The following is a 23,374-nucleotide window of genomic DNA, read 5'->3' on the forward strand; positions in this document are numbered from 1 at the left end:
CTTCCCAGGTTGTTGCTGATAAGGCTCAAAGTATGTTCATTTTTTTTTGACAAGCTGTTCGGAGATGTTCAATGTATTTTTGATAGTTTAACTTGCTGTCAAAAATTAAGCCAAGCAGACGAATACTATTTGCTATTGGAATTGGATGGCTATCTAATTGGAGTTCAGGATCAGGATGCATTTTATGCAAGGTACGGAAGTGAATGGCAGTCGATTTCTGGCTGGATAATCTGTAACCGTTTTGTGTCATCCAAATCTGGATTCGATTTATTGATATCTGCAATTGTCTCTCAATATAGTTCATGTTTTGAGAGTGGCAGGAGATTGTGAGATCATCGGCATAAAGATATGAGTCCACTGTTTTCGGAATGAGTTAAGTTAAGTGATTAATACTAATTGCGAATAGAGTGGTGCTGAAAACGGACCCTTGAGGGATTCCTTCTTCCTGGACAAAGTTTTTAGAGAGAGTTTCCTGATAACGAACTTAAAGGGATCTTTGTTGTAGGAAATTTTGGATGAAATATGGCAAATTTCCTCTCAGGCCAAAAGAATATAGATCATTTAAAATGCCGAAACGCCGTATGGTGTCAAAGCCTTTCTCAATATCCAGACAGACATTAACGAGATGCTCTTTTTTGACGAATGCATTTTTGATGTTTGCTTTGGCTTTAATTATAAGGTCCAATGATGACTGATTTTTTCTGAATCCAAATTGATTGTTATTGATCAAATTTTGGGACTCAAGATACCAAGTCAGACAGTGATGAATCATTCTTTCGAGGGTTTTGCTCAGACAGCTGGTAAGTGAAATTAGTCTGTAGTTATGAGGAATAGAATAGTCTTTACCAGGTTTTGGGATAGCCAGTATGTAGGAATGATGCCAGGAGCTTGGGAATGTATGTTCAGTGAAGATTCGAATGAAGATTAGCAGTGATGAGTGTGATTTTGGATCTAAATTTTTGAGCATTACATAAAATATCCCATCAGGGCCAGCAGCACTGTTCCATGTAAGAGCATGCTGCAGTTCAACCATGGTGACTGGTTGATTATATGTTAATGCACATCTGTCAGTGAAATTCAATTTGGATTTTTCAGTTACAATTTTAATTTTTTTGAAAAAATTGGTCATAAGCAGTAGAGGAGGACAACTGAGAAAATACAGATCCTAGTGCATTGGCGATTTCTGCAGGGGTAGAGAGTTCCTGTCCATTCCAGTTAAACAGTGGAGTAGATGTTAGAGGAAATTTGCCATTTAACAGTTTTATCTTATTCCAGATCAGTCTGATGTCTATTTTTATTAACTGAGGAAGCGAATTTAATCCAAGATTCTTTTTTTGCTTTTCGTCTGATATAACGACTCTTACTCTAAGTCGTTTATAATTAATAAGATTGGAAGTGGTTGGATGTTCATAGAATTGATTCCATGCTTTGTTTTTCTCTTTTATTTGCATAGTTGCACTCTTCATTCCACCAATAATTTAATTTTTGCCTTTTCCTGACATTCCACAATACCAAAGGAATTTGGTATTGTGGAATGGCAGCAGTTGCAGATGTTAGAATTTGGTTTGTTATGTGTTCAGTAACATGGTTGATAGAAGGGCACTGTATGATATGGTTGTCGAATGAGACAAGACTGCTGTATTTTATTCAGTCAGCCTTTGGAAATTTCCATTTTACTGGATTATTTCTTGGTAATGAACAGGAAGTTTGAACTTTGCATATTATTGGGAAATGATCAATGTTGTGAGGATCGTTAAGAGTTACCCAATGGATACTTGGACAGAGCAAATGGAAAGGCCTATTGCGGAGGTTGATCTGGTAGGAAAATGAACATAGGTAGGTAGAGCCAGTATTCAACAATGTTAAATCCTGTCTGTCTATCAACATTTCAATAAGCGAACCTGGGGCAGATGGAATCTATTCAGTTATTATTATTATTTATTTTATTATTTTTCTGTTTATACTCCGGGACGACCAAATGGTCATAGGAGTTCACAAGATAGACAGAATACAAGAAACAGTACGGTATTCAGCAATCATGGGCTTGAAACCCGGTCACTCAAGGCACGTGTACTTATGCACCCGTGCGCCTGACCACTAGGATATGGCGGCAAGGGAAGTAAGCAAACCCTTAGCCATAATTATGAGAGCATTCTTAGATTCAGGGGAGGTCCCCATGAACTGTAGATGTGTAAATGTATCCCCAATTCACAAAGGAGGATCAAAGGGTGATGCAAATAATTATAGACCTGTTAGTTTAGCTTCTGTTCCGGGTAAAACAATAGAGTCACTGGTTAAAGAAGGGATGTGATCACCTAGAAAAGGCTGCAGTAATAGTTCAGAAACAGCATGGGTGTGTTAAGGGGAAGTCTTGTCTGACCAGTTTGATTGGATACTATGATGTAGTCACAAAGGAACTGGATGCAAAAAATTATTTTGATATCATATACTTGGATTTCATGAAAGCTTTTGATATTGTTGCACATGGAAGACTGCTGCACAAATAGTTGATGGTTGAGTGGGAGACAGCAGAGAGTGGTAATAAATGGACACTGCTCTACGTGAACTAATTTTATTAGTGGAGTCCCCCAGAGTTCGGTGCTGGGCCCATTGTTGTTTTGTGTATTTATAGATGAATGATATCGATAAAGGTATATCAGGATTTATGTCCAAATATGCAGATGTTACAAAGGTTGGCAGGGTTGTTAATGATAGTAAAGACAGTATGCTACTGCAACAGAAAAGTTAGGCAGATGGGCTGAGAAGTGGCAACTGAAGTTTAACATTGAGAAGTGGCAACTGAAGTTTAACACTGATAAATGAAAAGTACTGCATATGGGTAACAGTAACCTAAGAGAAACGTACCGACTGTGTGGTACTACACTCAGGGAGGTGGAGAATGAGAAAGATCTGGGTGTAATCACATAGACAAGACTGTGCAGTGGGATATGAAGTTCTCTGAGCAGTGCAGCCAGGCTACCAGAGCAGGTCATGGGGTTTTGTCAATAATATATAGGAATTTTGCTAGCAAAGACAAGGGGATGATTATACCTTTGTATAAGGCAATGGTTAGGCCACACCATGAGTACTGCATACAGGTCTGGAGGCCCCATTTTAAGAAGGATGTAGAGTTGCTTGAACGAGTACAGAAATGGGCAACAAGATTGGTGAGAGAAACAAAGGGGTGCTCTTACCAAGAGAGGCTTAAGTTCTGTAAGTTTCAGCATCTGGAGACTAGGCACCTGTGAGGTGATCTGGTTGAGGTGTACAAGGCTTTGAATGGTTTGAGCAGGCTCAATGCTAATGGGATACATCTGCTTTCTGAGATTAAGAACCTGAGGGGGCATAGATATAGTTGTGAAATTGAGGAAAGACAGTTGTATAACAGATGTGCGGAAGTTTGCCTTTAGCCAGTGGGTAGTTGATTGCTGGAAGACTTCCATCTGTTGTTGTGGAAGTTGACAGCTTAAATAAATTTAAGGATGAACTAGACAATCATTTGGAGTGATTGGATGGGTGAAATGGAAAGAATTTTTTTTTTTTTTTGGCTGATGCTCTATAAGCTTAGTTTCTTGCATCTTATGCCTCAACTAATGCTAATGCTAATATAGGTGACCAGTACAATGCTGAGAAAACAAATATGAGGGCAGAAGTGTGTTATTATTATCAGTAGTAGTGTCATATGAGGCAAAAAAGCAAGATGCATCAGCCAAAAAAAAAAAAAAAAAAAACACTTCCACATCACCTGTACATCCACACCAATAATTTGTCTAGTTCTTGCAACCATCAATCATTTCTCCATTTGAATTTATGCCCTTCATGTGGGTAGTCTGAGCTGGAACAAGGATGTCATCAGCACTGAACTTGCTCAATCCATTCAAAGCCTTAAACTTCTCAATAAGATCAATTTGCAGATCTGAAGCCTATTTTGATAAGACCACCCTTTTGTTCTCTTCACCAATCTTGTTGCCTTTCCCTGTGCCTGTTTCAGCTGATCTGCATCCTTCCTTCAATTATGTTGCCGGACCTGTACACAGTACTCAAGATGCAGCTGAACCATTGCATTATACAAAAGGATAATCATGTCCTTATCTCTGCAAGAACAGTTCCTGTTTATCATAGACAAAACCAAATGAGCTTTCCTGGAGCCTGCATTGCTCAGAGATTTTCATATCAGAATGCACAATTACCCAGATGTATTTCTCATTTTCAACTACCCCGAGTGTAGTATGTTATTGTTGTTATTTGGTTTATAGGAGCATTAACAACTAAGGCCATATTGCTCCACTGAGTGTAGTATCACACAGTTAGTACATTAATCTGGGATTACTCCTACCCATATGCAGTACCTTGCTTTTGTCAATGTTAAACTTCAACTGCCGTTTCTCAGCCCATTGGCCTAATTAGTTTAGATCTTGTTGAAACAGCTTACTTTGATTACTGTCATTAACCACCCTGCTTACCTCTGTATTATTGCAAATTTAGGCATGAAGCCTGATATAACTTCATAAATGCCATTAATAAATACAGAAAACAACAATGGGCTCAGCACTGAATCCGGAGGGACTCCACAAATAACATTAGTCCACAAAGAGCATTGCTCATTAATAACTACACTCTGGGTTCTTCCTCTTAACCATCTCTTTATCGAGAGCAGTAGCTTACCCTTACTAACACACTGCTCTAATTTGTTCAGTAGTCTTTTATGTGCAACAGAATCAAAAGCTTTCCTAAAAGTCTATGTATATGATATCAAAATTATTTTTTGCATCTTCTGTTACTACATAATAATATCCAATCAGATTGGTCAGACAAGGTCACCCCTTAAAAAATCCATGCTGTGACTGCAGTATAAGTGCATTCCTGTCTAAATGAACCTGCCTTACTTTAACCAGAGACTCCATTATTTTCCCTGAAAGAGAAGTTAAGCTAACAGGTTTGTAATTAGTTATACCACCTTTTGATCCCCTTTATGAACTGGGGATACATTTGCAGATCTCCAGTCAATATAGGGACCTCCCCTGAATCCAAGGATGCCCTCAGAATTGTGACTAAAAGTTTCACTTCTGACATCCTAATCTCTAAAAAAATTCTTCATGTGTAAAGGTAGATGCAAAATACCCATTGTTTGTCTGCACTCTGAGCAGAATTGTCAACTGGGTTTTTGGGGTTTTTTTTTTTGGAGCATTAGCAACTAAGGCCATATTGCTCCAGGGATATGCGGTGGTCATTCCCTGACCTTTCCGCATCCTCTGTATTTGGTGGGCATGGGCTCGAACCCCGGTCTAATCAAGAAGCATGTGCTACGCACTGCTGCTCCTGCCCACCTGGCTACGGAGACGCTGAATTGTCAACAGTCAATCTATTTGTGTCTAGTAGATTAATGTAATTCAACCCCTGCCACTGCTTTATATAAGTAAAAAAGTCTTTGAACTTTTCTTTGCATTCTTTGCCAGAGACAGCGTATAATCTAGCTTAATTTGCCTCATTTCCTTTATGAATTGATTACAGACTATTTTATATCTATAATATACACGTAAGTTAGTTATAATCCAGTTTAATACAAATATATACTAACAAAATCAGTAGCTTTCGAGACGCATGTCTCTTTGTCAACTATTTTATATCTATTGTATCATGTGATACTTGATATGAATTCCATGCATTTTTCTTTGCTGCCATGAGTCTCATCAGGTCATCTGACATCCATTTAAGTCTATGCCTTAAACTGTATTTCTTACTTGATATAAAAAGCCTAGTAGCTTCTACAATAGCAACCCTGATTTGCTTCCCACTTAGAATTTGTTGTTGCTAACTTCATCAGTTGATCCTACTGTACAGAACTTAAAAACTGTTCAAGACAGCTGTGGTCACCATTACAAAACCAAAAGTTCTTTCCCTTGCCTCTGACAGTAGTTATATTATTATTATTATTATTATTATTATTATTATTAGCAGCTATATGGTGCAAGGAAGCCTGAGGCTTATGCTGCACCAGCCAAAAAAAAAAAAAATTCCCGAGTTACCCTGAGAGAGAGAGAGAGAGAGAGAGGAATCACCAAGAAAAAGAAGAATGATGATATCCGGCTCAGGACCCTCTTTAAATAAATTGCACATCAACAACACATTGTGATCACTGGATCTTTTATCTGCATATTCTTAATGCTTGAAGGTCACTGCTTTAATCAGATCAAGAGTACTGCTTTCTCTTGTTGCCCCCTCAAACATGCAGTGTAGGAAACAATCGCCCAAGAAATACAGAAAAGCCTTGCTAGTGTGTCAGTGACCAACCCACAAATTCCAGTCAATATCTGGGAAATTAAAATTCCCCATTATACGACTCTCTGATTTACTGGCCCACTCTATTTCCCTGTACAGTTTCTTATTATACTCATCAGAGTCATTAGGTCTATAGCACACTCCTACTCTAAATTTTGATCTCCCAATGCTTATGTTACACCAAACTGACTTGACACTGCACTGTCCAGCGATGTATACTAGATGCACTACCTTAAATTTTATGTGCTTCTTAAGCAAGAGCATAACCCCTTCCTTTCTCCCATCTTGTCTGTCCTTTCTGTACACATTGAACTCCCGATACTGAAATTCTGAATCCCTTATATCTTAGTGACACCATGTCTCCGCTATCCCCATAATGTCTGAATTTAATGATTTGACCAATATTTCAAACTCATCAAATTTATTTGCTATACTCTTAGCATTAGTGCACATACAACTATACCTGTAACTTGTTTTTATTCTTAGGAAAATTCTAACACAGCTTATGTCATTGCTTGTTCCATGAGGACCCCCAGCAGGTTTTGAAATCCCCTGTTTCCTAGGATGCTGCATGTTACAATAGAAACAGTGCAAGAATCACTTTCACCTCTGCCTGTGGCTACTGTTAATCTAGTAATCTGTGTATCCCCCACACCTGTTAATGTGGTTGGAAACAGGTAGCTGTTTCCAACCAACCTTAACAATGCCTCGATGGCATCAACAAATATTCTTTCACCCCTTCTATTTAAATGTATCCCATCACTGTAGAAATAGTGTCTCGTGTTATCAAGCACAGAAAGAGAAAAATCCTGCCCTACAAGCCTTCCACAACTCTACAGCCAAATAAACTGACAAGGCTCCCATCATGTACTCAGAAAAGCATTTGATACAATTCCATAAGGGAGTATGTTAACTGGTATGCATTGGGATTGCTGAAAGATATGAGGCAAAGAGTTGCCATAGAGTTACTTTTAAAGAAAGGGCCAGGGTTATAGGTTTGGGTTCATCGAGGTTTAGTGCTCGGGCCATTCTTCTTTTTGATTTTCTTGAATGATAACAAGAAAACAAAGGGTATGATATTTAAATCTGCAAATAATATGAACATTGGGGAGGTGGTGAATGATGCAAGTCAGGCTGATTGCCTTCAGAATGATTTTGTCAGGCTGCATCCACAACTGGAGAAATAAAAGTTGCAGTTACATTTTAATCCTGCCAAATGTAAGGTTCTCTATTTAATAAATCACAATCCAATTATAACTTTTTTTTTTTTTTTTTTTTGGGTAGTTGTTGGCGCATGGGCTTCTGTGGCCATAATGCACCTCCCAAGGTTTTTGCAGTACTTTGATCCAAGCCCGAGGCGGGAATCGAACCCGCGACCTGTGGGTTGCCAGGCAGGCACTTTACCAACCCGGCTAGCCCGGTCGGCTCCAATGATAACTCATGCACATGAAAATTACCATGCAGTGTAAGCAGATAGATGTGTTATCAATGATTTACCATACTTTTGCATCAATGGAGAAGTAGATTATTGTTCTGTTATATGTCAGCAGTGGGATTCAATTTATAATTTTTAGTTCCAGTCTAGAGGGGGCATCTAAAGAAAGACATCGAGCCTCAGGGAAGGATCAAAAGCTGGACAACTTGTCTGGTGAGAATAGCAAACAGATGTCCCTATAAGGAGGTGCTACAAAGATGTGGATTGCAGAGCTTGGAAACTGTGCATCTAGGGAAAAATGTGCAAATAAGAAACATGATTGATGTGCATGATACAGATCTGATTAATTCCATATGGGTTTAAATTAACTATATAATATCAGTGTATATACACCATAGTTAACCCATAAAAGAAAACTACGTATGTAGTGTAAAGGCATCATTTTAATTATATCTCAATTGTGGCTACCTTCACAACGAAATATCAGGTATTGCACTACTTTGAATAAGTATGCTTTTCTAGTAGAGAAGACTACTGTTACTTATTCTTATCCTGCCAACCAGATGGCACCGTTTCAAGGCTTGTTGGCCTATCATTGGTGGGTGGGCAGGTACCCTGGTAATGCAAACATGCCATTACAGTTGCAAAGTTAATGCCATAATATGAGAGATGCCAAATGGTGAACAGAATGATACTATATTTAAAGACTAAATGCACAAGGCATAATTCTATATGGGTTTAAATTAACTATATAATATTAGTGTAGATACACCATAATTTGTTTTTATGGTGTATCTACCCATAAAATAAAATAATAACCCATAAAATAAAACTACTTCACAATGTGATACCAGGTATCTGAGATATAATTACAGTGGATTCCGGTTATTTGGGCCACCAGTTAATCGGGGCAGCCGTTTATTTGGGGCAAATCTTAAAAAACAGAAACCAATCGAGAAAATAGCCAGGGTTTACTTCACTTAATTGGGACAGCATGCCGTTTAATTGGGGGCAGGAGACCGCAGCACTGGAGATTACCCTACGATTGTCTCCAACGATACCACGTGGTTCGGTCGAAATTCTGGAGGTCATAATCATAAAACAATAAAAACAATTAGCAGTCACCTGTTTATTGGGCTTTTCTGTTAGTGAAATCTATCATAAATGGACAGTAAACTCGATCTTACTGAATTTGCGATAATACTCACAGCTGGAATTCTGTGGGTTATTATGGTAAAATGTGTTTACACTTCTATGGAATCTTCAATCATATAAAAAAAATAATTTTCAGAATCTTCTCTTCATTCCTATTTTTAAAGCTTTGTAACTTGTTACTCCGTTCTCACTTGCATGTATCATGTTACTTGCAATTTGTGTGTGCCGTGTTCTTCGTTATTGATTGCTTATCTTTTTACTGTTTTAAATTTTAACCCCCACCCACAAATGTCAGTGAACAGAAATGTCAACTAGTTCGTATGTACATATTACAGTACGTATTAATTATTCCGATTATCATGTATATTCTTCCGATTTTCACATATTATTTAATTTTTTAATTGGTAAGTAAGGTAATAATGGGTAAATTTGTTCTTAATATATCTTTGCTTTCATAGCCTGTGGATAACATTCCTCCTATTTTCTCTAATTAGAATCGCTGTTTAATAGAATTGAAATTCAATTCACAAATGGGATCACAATGACCGGCGCTTACTACACATCGTATAGTGAATGGTACTTTACTATGGTGAGTTCGTCGTAACGTGATTTGATTGTACAGTGAATCAACTGTAAGGGGAGGGTTACATTGTATTTTTAACTATTTACGTGAAACTTCGGATAATTGGGGCAGCCGCTTAATCGGGCCAAAATGCACTAGTCCCAATGTGTCCCAAATAACCGAAATGGACTGTATATCATAGTTAACCCATAAAATAAAACTACATAAGTAGTGTAAAGGCATTGTTTAATTATAATTAAAACAATGCCTTTACACTACTTACGTAGTTTTATTTTATGGGTTAACTATGGTGTACCTACACCAATATTATACAAATCTGATTAGTGCATTTATGGCACTTGGATGGGTGAAAAATAAACAGTGGAATCTTCACATTGAAATGGGATAGAAAAACCAAGTGACACATACTGGGAGAAGAACTAAGAGACTGAAACCGAGGAAGTACATTTGGTCAGTATTTTGTTGAAGCTATTGGTAAAGTGAAATTTAAGAGGCAGATGGATTGGTACCTTCAGGTGGTAGGACGGGTATAAGAGTACAGTGGATATAGGTTGTGCAGAGAAGATTTTTTTTTTTTTACTGATGCAGCAAAAGCCTGGAATCTTTTGGCCTATAATAATACAAATTTTTTATAAAATTTTTTATTTAAACTTACGCTCATGCCTTTTCTGCATTTGCATTCGAAGTTTTAACTGCCTTGCACGTTCTTCAAGATCTAAAGTCATCTGATCTCTGCTTGCTCTTCTCACAGGTATCTGAGGAAGTTGGCGCTTTTTGGGGGAAGGTGTGCCTGATGGTGTACCACCTACAGAATGGGGATGAGCTGTATGCCGACTTGCTACAATTGGAGGACCCTGAAGTGGAGAATGAGGTCTACAAAATTTAAAAAATAATAACAATAAATAAAATTTATAAACCATTTATGAGAAATTTGTTTCTTATAAATTTAAGTGTTAACTATTATTATAAAATTTTATAACAGGTGAGCCATAAAATACATATCAGCGGAAATTTTTATGCAATATAAAGATCTCAAAAGTTTTGTTTAACTAGAATAAGGGGGTTGAAATCTTCTCCTCCTACTCTTTTATGTGTTGAATGCTTAAGGATAAGTACAGAATAAATTAATCAATCAAAGTCAGTAATCAATTCAAACATGATTTTGAACAAGCTAATAGTAGAACACTAACTTCTTGTCCAAATGGTAGTAAAGCATTCTGGTCCCTTGCCAGAATGTTAAAACCTGATGGTTCTATTGCCTCCTCAGCCAAAGGTAAAGCTGACTTACTAGCATTATACTTTTCTTCTAACTCTTGTATTGATGATCTTGGTAAACCTTCTCTTATCATACCCAGTACACTCCACTCAATGATGACAGAAGGATGTTAGAAGATTACTGGTTAAAGAAACACTGCAGGATCATCTAGACGAGACTTCAGTTATAGCTCGGACACATCATGGTTTTGTTAAGGGAAAGTCTTGCCTGACTGATTTGATTGGATACTATAATGTAGTCACAAAGGAACAGGATGCAGGGAATAACTGATATCATATATTTGGATCTTAGAAAGGCTTTTGATACTGTTGCACATGGAAGAATGCTGCACAAATTGGAGGCAAATTGCTGCTATGGATAAAGGGATGGTTGAGTGGGAGAAGACAGAGAGTGGTAATCAATGGACACTGCTCATCGTGGACTAATGTTATTAGTGGAGTCCCTCAGGGTTCAGTATTCGGTCCATTGTTGTTTTCTGTATTTATAAATGATATTGATGATGGTATATCAAGCTTAATGTCCAAGTTTGCAGACGATACAAAGGTTGGCAGGGTTGTTAAGGACATAATGATAGTACGCTACTACAACAGGATCTAGAAAAGTTGAGCATGGGCTGAGAGGTGGCGAATGAAGTTTAACACTGACAAATGTAAAGTACTACATATGGTAGCAGGCGCCTCCGTAGCCAGGTGGGCAGGAGCAGCAGTGCGTAGCATACGCTTCTTGATTAGACCGGGGTTTGAGCCTGTGCCCACCAAATACGGAGGATGCGGAAAGGTCAGGGAATGACCACCGCATATCCTCCTGGAGCAATATGGCCTTAGCTGCTAATGCTCCTAAAAACCAAATAACAAACAAACAAACATATGGTAGCAGCAACACCAAAGTGATGTATCAACACTGTGGTACTACACTGAGAGTGGCAGAGAACGAAAAGGACCTGGGGGTAATTGTGCAGGCAGATATGAAGTTTTCTGAGCAGTGCAGACGGTCTGCAAGAGTAGCTCAAAGTGGCTTGTCAATGATATACAGGAATTTTTCTAGCGGGGATAAGGAGGTGATTATCCTCTTATATAAGGCAATGGTCAGACCACACCTTGAGTACTGTATACAGGTCTGGAGGCCTCATTTTAAGAAGGATGTAGAGCTGTTGTAATGAGTACAGAGAATGTTTTGTTCTGTTATTTGGTTTTTAGGAGCATTAGCAACTAAGACTATATTGCTTTGGGGATATGCGGTTGTCATTCCCTGACCTTTCCGCATCCTCTATATTTGGTGGGCATGGGCACGAACCCCAGTCTAATCAAGAAGCGTGTGCTATGCACTGTTGCTCCTACCCACCTGGCTACGGAGGCGCCAGTACAGAGAAGGGCAACAAGATTAGTGAATGGAACAAAGGGTTTCTCTTACGAAGAAAGGCTTAAATTTTGCAAATTACAGTGTCTGGAGACTAGGCACCTGCTAGGTGATCTGATAGAGGTATATAAAGCCTTGAATGGTTTGAGCATGTTCAATGCTGATGGAATTCTTCCTCTTGCTCAGAATAATCATTTGAGAGGGCATAAATTCAAATTGAGAAAAGACAGATGTAGGATAGATGTGTGAAAGTTTGCCTTTAGCCAGTGGGTGGTTGGTTGGTGGAACAGACTTCCATCCTTTGTTGTGGAAGTTGATAGCCTAAATAAATTTAAGGCTGAGCTGGGCAGGTACTTGGAACAAACGGAGGGGTGAAATGGGAGCGTGTTTTTTTTTGGCTGATGCTGCATAAGCTTGCTTTCTTGCATCATATGCCTCTACTAATGCTAATTCTAGATGCTAAACAATCTTGATGACAAGAAAGACCCAAGTCCTAATGGCATTGCTCCACCTATTCTGAAAACAAGTTCATTCTGTGTCACCTTTTACACTTTCCTGATTTCACCGGTTAGTTTTATTCTGCTTGGATATTTGCTCTTATCAGATAGTTCCTAAAAAAGGCTGATAAATCTCTCCCATTCAATTATTATCATCCTACTGTACTTACCTCTACTCTTTCAATAGTAATGGGAAATTCCATCAAACACCAACTCTTGAACAAACTCTAAACTTTCTATCTGATCAGTGATCGCCAATATGAATTCTGCCATTTTAAATTAACTGGTGATAGCATTAGTAGGAGCACATGATGCAAGAAATCAAGCTTATACAGCATTAGCCAAAAAAAAAAAAAAAAAAAAAAAAAAAAAAAACTTCCCATTTCACCCATCCATTCCTCCAAATGTTTGTCTACTTCTGCCTTGAATTTATTTAAGCTGTCCACTTCCACAACAACAGATGGAAGTTTCTTCCAGCCATCAACATCCACTGGCTAAAGGCAAATTTCTGCACATATGTTCTACAACTATCTTTAATCAATTTGAATTTATGTCCCCTCAGGTGATTAATCTGGGCAAGAGGAAGAATCCCATCAGCATTGAGCTTGCCCAAACCATTCAAGGCCTATACACCTCAATCAGATCACCTTGCAAGTGCCTAGTCTCCAGACACTGCAATTTGCCTTTCTTCATAAGAGCAACACTTTGTTCCATTCATCAATCTCGCTGCCTTTCTCTGTACTTGTTCCAGCAGCTCTACATCCTTCCTAAAATGAGGCCTCCAGACCTGCATATTGTACTCAAGATGTGGCCTGACAGTTGCCTTATACAAGGGAATAATCACTTTCTTATCCCTGCTAGCAAAATTCTAACTGCTCCACTAATGCTGGTGTTCCCCAAGCTTGTTCTTTTTCTCACTCTTTTCCTCTTGTACATTAATAACCTTTTCCACTGACTGAAAAATTCATAGTTTTGCTGATGACAGCACACTACATTCCACCTTCCAATTTGTAAACCTTGTCCTGCATAAATAGCTTCATCTAACATCCTCTACCAAGTCCTTAATGATGATTTCCAGGTAATTCTTCAGTGGGGAAAAGAAAACTTAGTTAATTTTAATCCCTCTAAAACTCAGAATCTTATTTCTCATAAAAAAGATTCTATTGTTCTTTTGCTCATCTTTGATGGCACACAGATTTTTAGACAAATAACATATCTCTACTAGAAATTATCCTAACTGTTAGTCTCTCTTGGCATTAGTACATCACAAATATTGCTTCCTCTGCATCCAAAAAATCTGGTGTTGTGGAAGTGGATAGTATAAATAAATTTCAAGAAGCTTTAGACATATTACTGGAAGAAATGGACAGATGAGATGGGTAATTTTTTTGTTTTGGCTGATGCTGTGTAAGCTTGTTTCTTTGCATCATTTGCCAATACTACTACTGCAATTAATAATGATAAACCTAACAGTTACTCACTCTGTACAAATCACATGAACGTCTACTCCTAGTACGGCTCCAAGACCATTACACCAAAGCTGGGCTCCAGTCCAACTTCTAGTTTGGATTTCGACCAGGGAGCTGTACAGAAGACGCACTGCAAAGGATCGTCTCAACTTCTACCTTCAAATACTACCTACTAATAGCAATATATTTTGCAGGAGCCTTCGATAGGCTCTGGTGGGCAAGTATTCTTCGCAGATTTAGGCAAGCAAATATTCCATTAAATTTATACAAATGCATCGAAAACTACTTATCAAATAGGAAAATTACAATCTCCTCAATGTACCAAAAAATCACCAGGTCTATCTACAGAAGTTGCCCACAGGGTTGAGTCCTTGGTCCTTTTCTGTGGAACATTGTCCAGGATGAGCTCCTTGGACTGGACCTAGGTCCTGTAGCTATACAAGCTTTTGCTGATGATGTGACCATCTCGATTGAGGCTGACAGCAGAGCGTCTCTGGAAGCCAGAGGAAACCAGGCACTTCAAATCCTTCAGAACTGGGCAGCCCTACACAAGCTAAGACTCTCACCCCAAAAGACACAATCCATTCTCCTAAAGGGATCACTGCAGCCTACTAGAAACCCCACTATCAAACTTCAAGGCTAAACCATCAAGCTAGTTTCTATATTAAAACTACTGGGAATAGTACTTGACCCAGGGCGTCTCTGTAGCCAGGTGTGCAGGAACGGCAGTGCGTAGCACACGCTTCTTGATTAGACCAGGGTTCGAGCCCGTGACCACCAAATACGGAGGATGCGGAAAGGTCAGGGAATGACCACCGCATATCTCCGGAGCAATATGGCCTTAGTTGCTAATGCTCCTAAAAACCAAATAACAACAACAACAGTACTTGACCCTAAGCTCACTTTCTCTCCGCATCTTGCACACCTCCATGTGAAAGTGAGAAACTACACTGCTGTCATTGCACGGGTGAGTTGCCTTGATTGGGGATTGAATCGATGCACCCTTAAGGTTCTCCACAAATCAATCTTCCTTCTCTTCATAACGTATGGATCTGGGGTCTGGTTTCACAGGACAACTATTTACAACAACAAACGTAAACTGGGAACCATCCAGCGCACCATCCTTCTTACTATTACAAGGACATGCTGCATAGTTAGCAACCCAGCCCTTCAGGTTCTTGCGGGCATCCTTCCGCTTGATCTGGAGGTTATTCGAAGGGGCCTCCACTACTGTCTATCCAGGGGTATACCAGCAACTATCCTTGGACACTCCATCAATAACCTGAATGAAATCAGGCAGGAAAAGAAACAAAATTGCCATCCTACTACTTCAGACCTGGCAGGACAGATGGACTGCTACTGACAAGGGGCCAATCACCAAGAAATTTATACCTTATATGAATGCTATATTTCCCAAGTCTCCAAATTGGTTCTCTCCTGGTCTTTATACCACCTACCTCATTACCAGACAAGGATCAATAAACCATAAACTAACATCCATGGGAATCATTGACAACCCCTACTGTGCATGTGGTCAAATAGAAGACTGGAACCATTTAGTATATACCTGTCAACACTATGAAGACCTCCGCAGCATCCTGTTTACTCGTATACAAGATAACCCTCAAGGAAATGAACACTTATTCATCACTGAAGAAAACTACTACTATGAGTTTACCAAGTTTGCACAAGCCCTCTTCACAAGACAGAGTACCCTATTGCTAACACAAAATAGGAACAACCCAAACATCTGATCCTTACCTAACTGGCCATCCAATCTTAACCTGGATAGGATCAACAGGCGTACGGGCCACCTGGTTCCTCAGTGGCAACTTACACACAGCTCTCTTGCTGTGTCTTATTTATCGTCCTTCCCAGGTTCCCCTTTCACCTGATGGCGCTTATTGCTACACTGATAACCTGTAGGATGCCTTCGCCTACATCCTCCATATTTCTAGCTATACCCTCCTTTCTTGCATACACTCTGTACGTCCTCGACTCTACCTTTTTTTTTTTTTTTTTTTGTCTCCGTCCAGGAAGCTCTGGCGACCCTGGCAGAGACAAGCCAGAGAATAATGGGCAGCCTGGCTATCTCCTAGTGGTGTGTGCAGGCAACGTGGAGTCCCACCAGGGGCCCTGTGGCCAAATGCCAGGACACACAACAGAACCTAACACAATATGTCATATACAACACACAACACTTTTCTGGCATTTAAAGTAGTACTGTATTCCTTCACAGCAAACATATGATGCAGATGTGGGAAACCACAGGTGGCACCTGACCCTAATACTATGCACACTATGTACAAATCACAAATCTCCCCTACCATGGAATATTCTTCACACATCTGGTGTATCACCCATTGATATTCTCTCTCTCTCAAGTTTCTATACTCTCCAAAAGGCAGCAGTCAAATTAATTAAGACCTATCTTTTATAAAGTCTCTCCACTCTCTCTCTCTCTCTCTCTCTCTCTCTCTCTCTCTCTCTCTCTCTCTCTCTAACACACACACAGATGTTCAGTTTCTACCAAATGCCTCTTCTATAGCTACTTCTATAAAAACTGTTCTCCTGAAAAGGAATCTGCAATTTGCTCACTCTCTTCCAAACTAGTCTAAGCATGTGCTGCAAGCAGTCAGCATCCATTCACTGTCCAACCAGGTGAAGAAGAAGAAGAAGAAGAAGAAGAAGAAGAAAAAAAAAAAAAAAAAAAAAAAAAAAACTCAATTCTAATCCCTTTCTGGAGAAGCTTTGAAAATGCTCTTGTCAGCCAACACTGAATAGCAGTGCAATTGTTATAAACTCAATATTTCTGAGAGGTGCAGTCTTCAACAGCATCTTTCTCAATTCAATCACAATCAGTTGGTGTCTAACAGACAATCCAAAAAGGAATCCAAAGAAAAGAATAATCCTTGGAAAGTTAATGTATGAAAGCATACTGTACCAGTTAGAAGACCATCAGGAGAAGGCATCTACTATCACTCTAAGGCAGCAGTCACAAAAAAAAACTGGATACCCAATTGCAACGGTATGGCAGTATACAGTCATTTAGCTGTATTTTAATATAAAATATGTATTTTGTCACCAAAATTTAATTTCTAATGTAGTATAGACTTTACAGAAACTTTCTTTTTCTGAAAAATCTGTTTTTTTTTTTGGAAGAACTGCTTTTCTCAACAAACCTGTTTCTTTTTCTTATTTTGGCACAAAAATCTCCTGTTTTCCTCCTGTTACAATTACAATTTTCTCCTATTACAGTTGCCTGATTTCCAGCTTTCCAAAAGTCAAAAATTGGCAGCTATGCATTTTTCCCCACATTTGTGTAGTGTTCTACTGTAAGCTTTTGCCAGTTCCTCCATTTTTAACCACTTATCTGTTGCTTTGTGTACCAACAATTTCAGTTATTTTGCAGTTTTCAAAATTCCTTCAGTCCTAATTTTAGAAGATTTCCTAAATATATTGTCAGTTTTGTTCTCCATCTTTACTACTTTCAAAGAACTAAGTCACCTACAACAGCAAAATTACACAAAATCACTCTTGGGAGCAGTTCTGTTTCCAAGAAATTCATCTTGAACTACCTGTCACATGAGCAGAGGATTAAGTTATGGAATATGACTAATGCCAATAACAATACCGATCCACCAGGTGGCCTAAGGGCATAAGATAAATTCTAAGCTATGAACGACTACTAAAATGCCAAGAATGATCTGGAATAATTTGTCACATTGCATTCTTCCTTGTACACTTGCTCGTTCCCAACTGAGGACTGCTTTACATTAAATTCCTTCTTTCTTCATAATAGTCTGATATGTTCTCATATTGAAATTGAGAAATGATGCTGCAAAACATATTGCTTTATCTATTTCTTTATCTTAAACAACACCAAGAAATAACGAAAACATGTCGGCGAAAAATTTCAAATTTGAAAATGATGCGCTGCTAACTGATGAAATTTCTGCTATCCCATCATTCATAAGAACATCATTCTTCAATGTGCACCATGTATTCACATGCAGCAATAAAGTACTTCCTCACTAAACCAAAGAATAGAATCTTCTCCTCTTGTTTTAGCTCTCCATGACCTTGGCAGTAGAAATGCCTGACTAAGTCAGAAAGGCACTTCCGTAGCCAGGTGGGAAGGAGCAGCAGTGCGTAGCCCACACACTTTGATTAGACCGGGGTTCGAGCCCGTCACCACCAAATACGGAGGATGCGGAAAGGTCAGGGAATGACCACCGCATATCCCGGAGCAATATGGCCTTAGTTGCTAATGCTCCTAAAAAAACAAAACAACAAACAACAACTAAGTCAGAATAATCTTTCTGATTCTGTATGCTTTGGTAATATACTTCCAAAATGTAATCAGAAGATTAAACTACTAGTTATTGTTGTTATTTGGTTTTTTTTAGGAGCATTAGCAACTGAGGCCATATTGCTCCGGGGATATGCGGTGGTCATTCCCTGACCTTTCCGCATCCTCCGTATTTGGTGGTGACGGGCTCGAACCCCGGTCTAATCAAGAAGCGTGTGCTACGCACTGCTGCCCCTTCCCACCTGGCTACGGAGGCGCCTATTAAACTACTAGTATAACAAAATTTACGTGACATTCTTCAACATGTTTAGGAGTAATTACCTCAATGAATGGATGCAAGGTAAGTTGAATTGAAAAGCCATGGTCATATTTTCAAACAGTAGAATAACATTTAAAAGTTAAAAAAAGCAAGCAAAATTTCAAGCCAGAAGAGAGGTACATGAACAGCCTTTCAGCATGAGTGAGGATAACATGTCTAGAATTATGATGCCTGGCTTGCTTGGCCAATTTATTACTGCTTTTGGCATAAGTTTGTAATTCAGAAGCTCTTTTTCTTGGGGATGTTATTAATTTGTCTTCTTTAAAACCTTCTTTTGGATCACTGAATTTGGATATGAGTCAGTATACCACCACTTCACTTCTTGTACAGGATGATTTTTTATTCATTATGCAGTTTCTTTTCTTTGCCATTTTGCAAGCATCAAAATTTTCATACCAACCACATCATCACTCTGTAGAGAAAGGTTTGGAGATTTGGTTGGCAACATTGAATACTCTCAGGAGTTGTTCTGGAGTTCTGGGATGAAATTTTTGACAACAGGATGGTTTCTAACCACTACAATGGGTGTATGGCAAAGGACTGACATGGCCTCCAACATCATCTGATTTAAACCCATGTGATTTTTATCTCTGGTGTTATCTCAAAGACAGAGTGTTTCAGAAAAATTCACAAACTATTCTTACACTGAAGAAAGCAAATGAAGAGGAAATTTTTTCTGTGTCAAAAGATACACTAGAGCAGGTTCTTTGCAACTTCACATTGTGACTGCCACATATTGATAAACATAGAGGACACCTTAAACACATTGTGGCATGAACTTCCCAATGCTGCTAAATAAAGTTAAAGTGTTATTTTGTATTTCTAAACAATATTTTAGAAACACATGGCTTTTCACACCACTTCTTTAAACAGACTTGTCAAAAGTTGCCTCGGTTCTATCAGTCTAGCACATTTATCAGTTCTATCAGTCTAGCATATTTATGTATACACACAATGCTTCAAAATATATATTTTTTTACTTCAGTGACATGCATCAATTGAAACTGCTAAATCCTCCTTTTAGTACTTTTCTTTAGTTAGTAGTAGTAAATTTCCATCAAATATTCATCCACTTTCACTGGAAGGCATGCAGCTGCCTTTTCAGCACATAAATTAATAACAATAACAGACAGCCTATTACCACCAAGTACTCAATCACCTCTTCTAATAACCTGCATCTCCAGTGCCTACCATAATGGGGCATTATCAACACTAAATACAAGACAGTACATTAAAGAAATCCCACATGCTCACATTCTTCAGAAAAAAATGCCAGAAACTTGCTTTTTCTGAAAAATCTGGTTTTTTTTGGAAGAACTGTTTTCTCAAAAAAACCTGTTTCTTTTTCTTATTTTGGCACAAAAATCTCCTGTTTTCCTCCTGTTCCTCCTTTTAAATTGAAAAAAAAATTTACAATCCTAAAAAAAAAATTGTAGGGTACAACATTGGGCATTTCCAGTAACCTTCCAGGGCAACTAAGAGCAAGCTGCTTTTAATATACCCATGCTCCAGATTGAAAAAGGACCACACATCACAAAAAAGGCAGTTTCCTCAATCCAGGCAGGTAAAACTCCTTCCTGTCCTTTTCCCAATGTTAATTTTATGAAAATGCATATTGGCGTTTAGAAGTTTATAAGATTATGTTTTTGAAATGGAGAAGATTACCATATAAAAGATTTTTATATTCTATATTACACATTTACTTCTACAGATGACAAGAGAAAAGAAAAAATTTGGCCTCTCTTCACACACAAAATTATTCAATCCCAAAATTAAAGGCAGTACATTAACATAAAATATAAAATAGTTTTGCAGTTTATTATTGTACAAGATAGATAGTAAAGATATTTCAGATATCACTTTAAATAAAACTGAAAAATCAACTTTAACTTTTGGTTGCCTAAAACATCTGGTTACATATGGTATATAACTTAAATTCTGCCATAGATCCTTATGGCTATTGTTATACAAAGAGCATGTTGTCTTCTATATAAAAAATAAAAATTTTCATTAAACCAATTCAGAACAATAGAAAATTAAAAATTTAATTAAACCTAAATTGGTTTAATTGTTGAATAATTAATTTATAGCAAAACAAGAATAACAGAACTTCAACATAAATTGGTCATAAGATCTGGAATATGTATTTCTTAATTCTTCTCAGGATTCAATAAGTGATATATGTTCCAAAATCTGTGATTAAGAGATATATATTTTAGATCTGGGATTCTTGGGATTAGTTTTAGCGGCTAAGGTAAAGAAAGCCAACACAAGAACCACTGGAAACGTCAGCTAACTTATCTGGAAAATTAGTTTCCCGATACGGCATTCTAGCCCTGATCACTTGGTAAACAGACAGTAGGTGTTATCGGTCTGGAGCAGAAGTCGAGAATGATATATTGATTGACAGGTAGGCATGGCAAATGATGAAATGATTGGTGGTGGGCGTGACAAACGACAAGCTACTGCATAGTCATTGGTTGGCATTATGATGTATATTTATGAGTAAAGAATAGTGCATAATTAGTTTTGTAATGAACAGTAAACAGGTAATAGTGTAGCAATGAATCTTTTAGAGATGGAAGAAATTTGTAAGGAAAATAAAACGTTGCTTGAAAACTAAATTAATAAGACTGAAATTGTACTGTTTTGAGTGCAATGATTATTTTAAATTAATTGAATCATGAAGAGAGTCATGTGAAAAGTTCTGGTATTGTAAAAAATGTTCTGCATGAATTCCTTTATTAAAATATAGTTTTATGGAAAATACAAAACTTCCATTAAAAAAGATAATGTATATTATATACTTTTGGTCAACGTGCACGCCAGTAACTATGACAGCATTCCATCTGGAGATTTCAAAAGTAACAGAAATTAAGTTTTATAAGAAACTAAGAGATACTTGTGAATTGTAGTTGTTAAAAAAACCCATTTTTTTTAAGTTGGGTGGATCGGGGAAAACTGTTTTCCGCATGATTCAATTAATTTAAAATAAGCATTTAAAATAATCATTGGTAAAACTAAAACATCACAGAGGACGAAATTTAACTGCTAAGAAGAAATGGGTGTTTGGAGTATTTTAAAGAGAATAAAATTTGTCTTCATGAAATTCATAAAAAATCAGAAAGCAAAAACTCTTTTATACATTATTAGAAAAGTAGTGAAGAAAAATACTACCATCATAACAGAAGAATGGCGTGGATATATAGGCATATTACAGCCTTAAAAAAAAAAAGGAATTACAAACATTTAACGGTGAAACACAAGTAATGTTTTGTAAATCCACATTTTGTAGATACAAGAACACATACGAATAACATCAAAGCCCAGTGGAAGAGACTAAAAGACTAAATGGCAGCTGTAAAGATATGTTGATAGGTCACATGAATGAATATATGTGGTGTCAGATTTATGGGAAAAATCATGAAGATGCTTTTCGGAATATTATTACTCAAATTGCAAATGGCTATTGAGGTCCAATTATATGATTTGTATTCATGTATTCATTTGTACTTTTTTTTCTGAAAAAGTTCCATTCCGTTTATTTTTATGTTCTTCATTATGTTTTTTTCTCATTATTAAAAGCAGATTTTTGGAGTTCATGAGTATTTTTACTATATTACTGATTTAGGTTTGCAGGGCTGTGCCAAGCCTTTTTAGTAACTGAGGCAAGAACGAAAAATTGCGCCCTACTGTTAATCATGGCAATGTGGGCAATTATTTAATCTTTCTTTTGGAGCCCCCTTTCAGCTTTTAATCTGAGTCAGGAGCCTCATTTGCCTCACTCTCGGCACAGCTCTGTAGGATTGGTTACGAAAAAAGGAAAAGGTTTCTTTATTTTTCATTTTATTTCGTAACCTGACCTTAAATGGTAGGTTAGGAAATAATAGAAAAGGTTTCCTTATATTTTGTGACCTAACCTTAAAGGTTAGGTTAGGAAATACAGTAGACTCTCGATTTTCCAGGTTAGATGGTAAAAAACAAATCCTGGATAATCGATTTCCTGGTTAATCCAAAAATCCCTGACATACGTAAGATATGTTCCAAGACTTCTTACTTCGTTAAGTTTTACGTAACTCGGGAATGACTAATAACATATTGCTACTACATTATTATTGACAAATATGAATTCCGCGCGATACTTGTTAATGTTTGGCCATTTTTGTATATCCTTATTAGTTTAATTTTCTGATTCAAATCGATGGCTTTCCTTTTGTTGGTAGATTTACTAGTAGCGCTGTCACTTATTCTCTTAGCACCATGATAATAGTCAAAATGAAATTTTCTGAAAAGAACTTCACAAGGTTAAGGGAGAAAATACACTATTATCACCTCACGCGAACTCACATTTTACTAAAGCACATTTCTGGAGGTCACTGCATTTAAACAATTTGCACCTTCCAGGTTACTGGGCTTTTCTGTTCTTGCATCTAATTATAAACGGGTAGTAAACTCGATCTTATTGCATTTGCGATAATACCGATAGCTGGAATTGTGTGGAATTTTATGTTATTATGGTGAAGTGCGTGTCCCCTTCACTGAAATCTTCAGTCATATAAAAAAATAAAAAACCATAAATAAATTGTAAGAACCTTCTCTTCTTTCATATTTTTTTGCTCGTTACTCCGTATCTCACTTGTGCAACTTCTGCATTCCGCGATCATCGTTATTGATTGCTTATTTTATTTATTTA

General features: G+C 37.7%; 1 protein-coding gene across 1 annotated transcript in view; it reads right to left on the bottom strand.

Moving 5' to 3' along the window:
• The window catches only part of LOC150077846 (regulating synaptic membrane exocytosis protein 2-like), a 723,475-nt gene that overhangs the window by 207,782 nt on the left and 492,319 nt on the right, over positions 1 to 23,374 (bottom strand). The window contains exon 17 of the mRNA XM_090384380.1: positions 10,108 to 10,325. Coding sequence (XP_090240506.1) covers positions 10,108 to 10,325 — 218 coding nt within the window. The remainder of the gene's footprint in view (positions 1 to 10,107; positions 10,326 to 23,374) is intronic.

The sequence above is a fragment of the Mastigoproctus giganteus genome, chromosome 11 (genome assembly GCF_048544385.1).
Source record: "Mastigoproctus giganteus isolate SK-2022 chromosome 11, ASM4854438v1, whole genome shotgun sequence".
NCBI lineage: Eukaryota > Metazoa > Arthropoda > Arachnida > Uropygi > Thelyphonidae > Mastigoproctus > Mastigoproctus giganteus.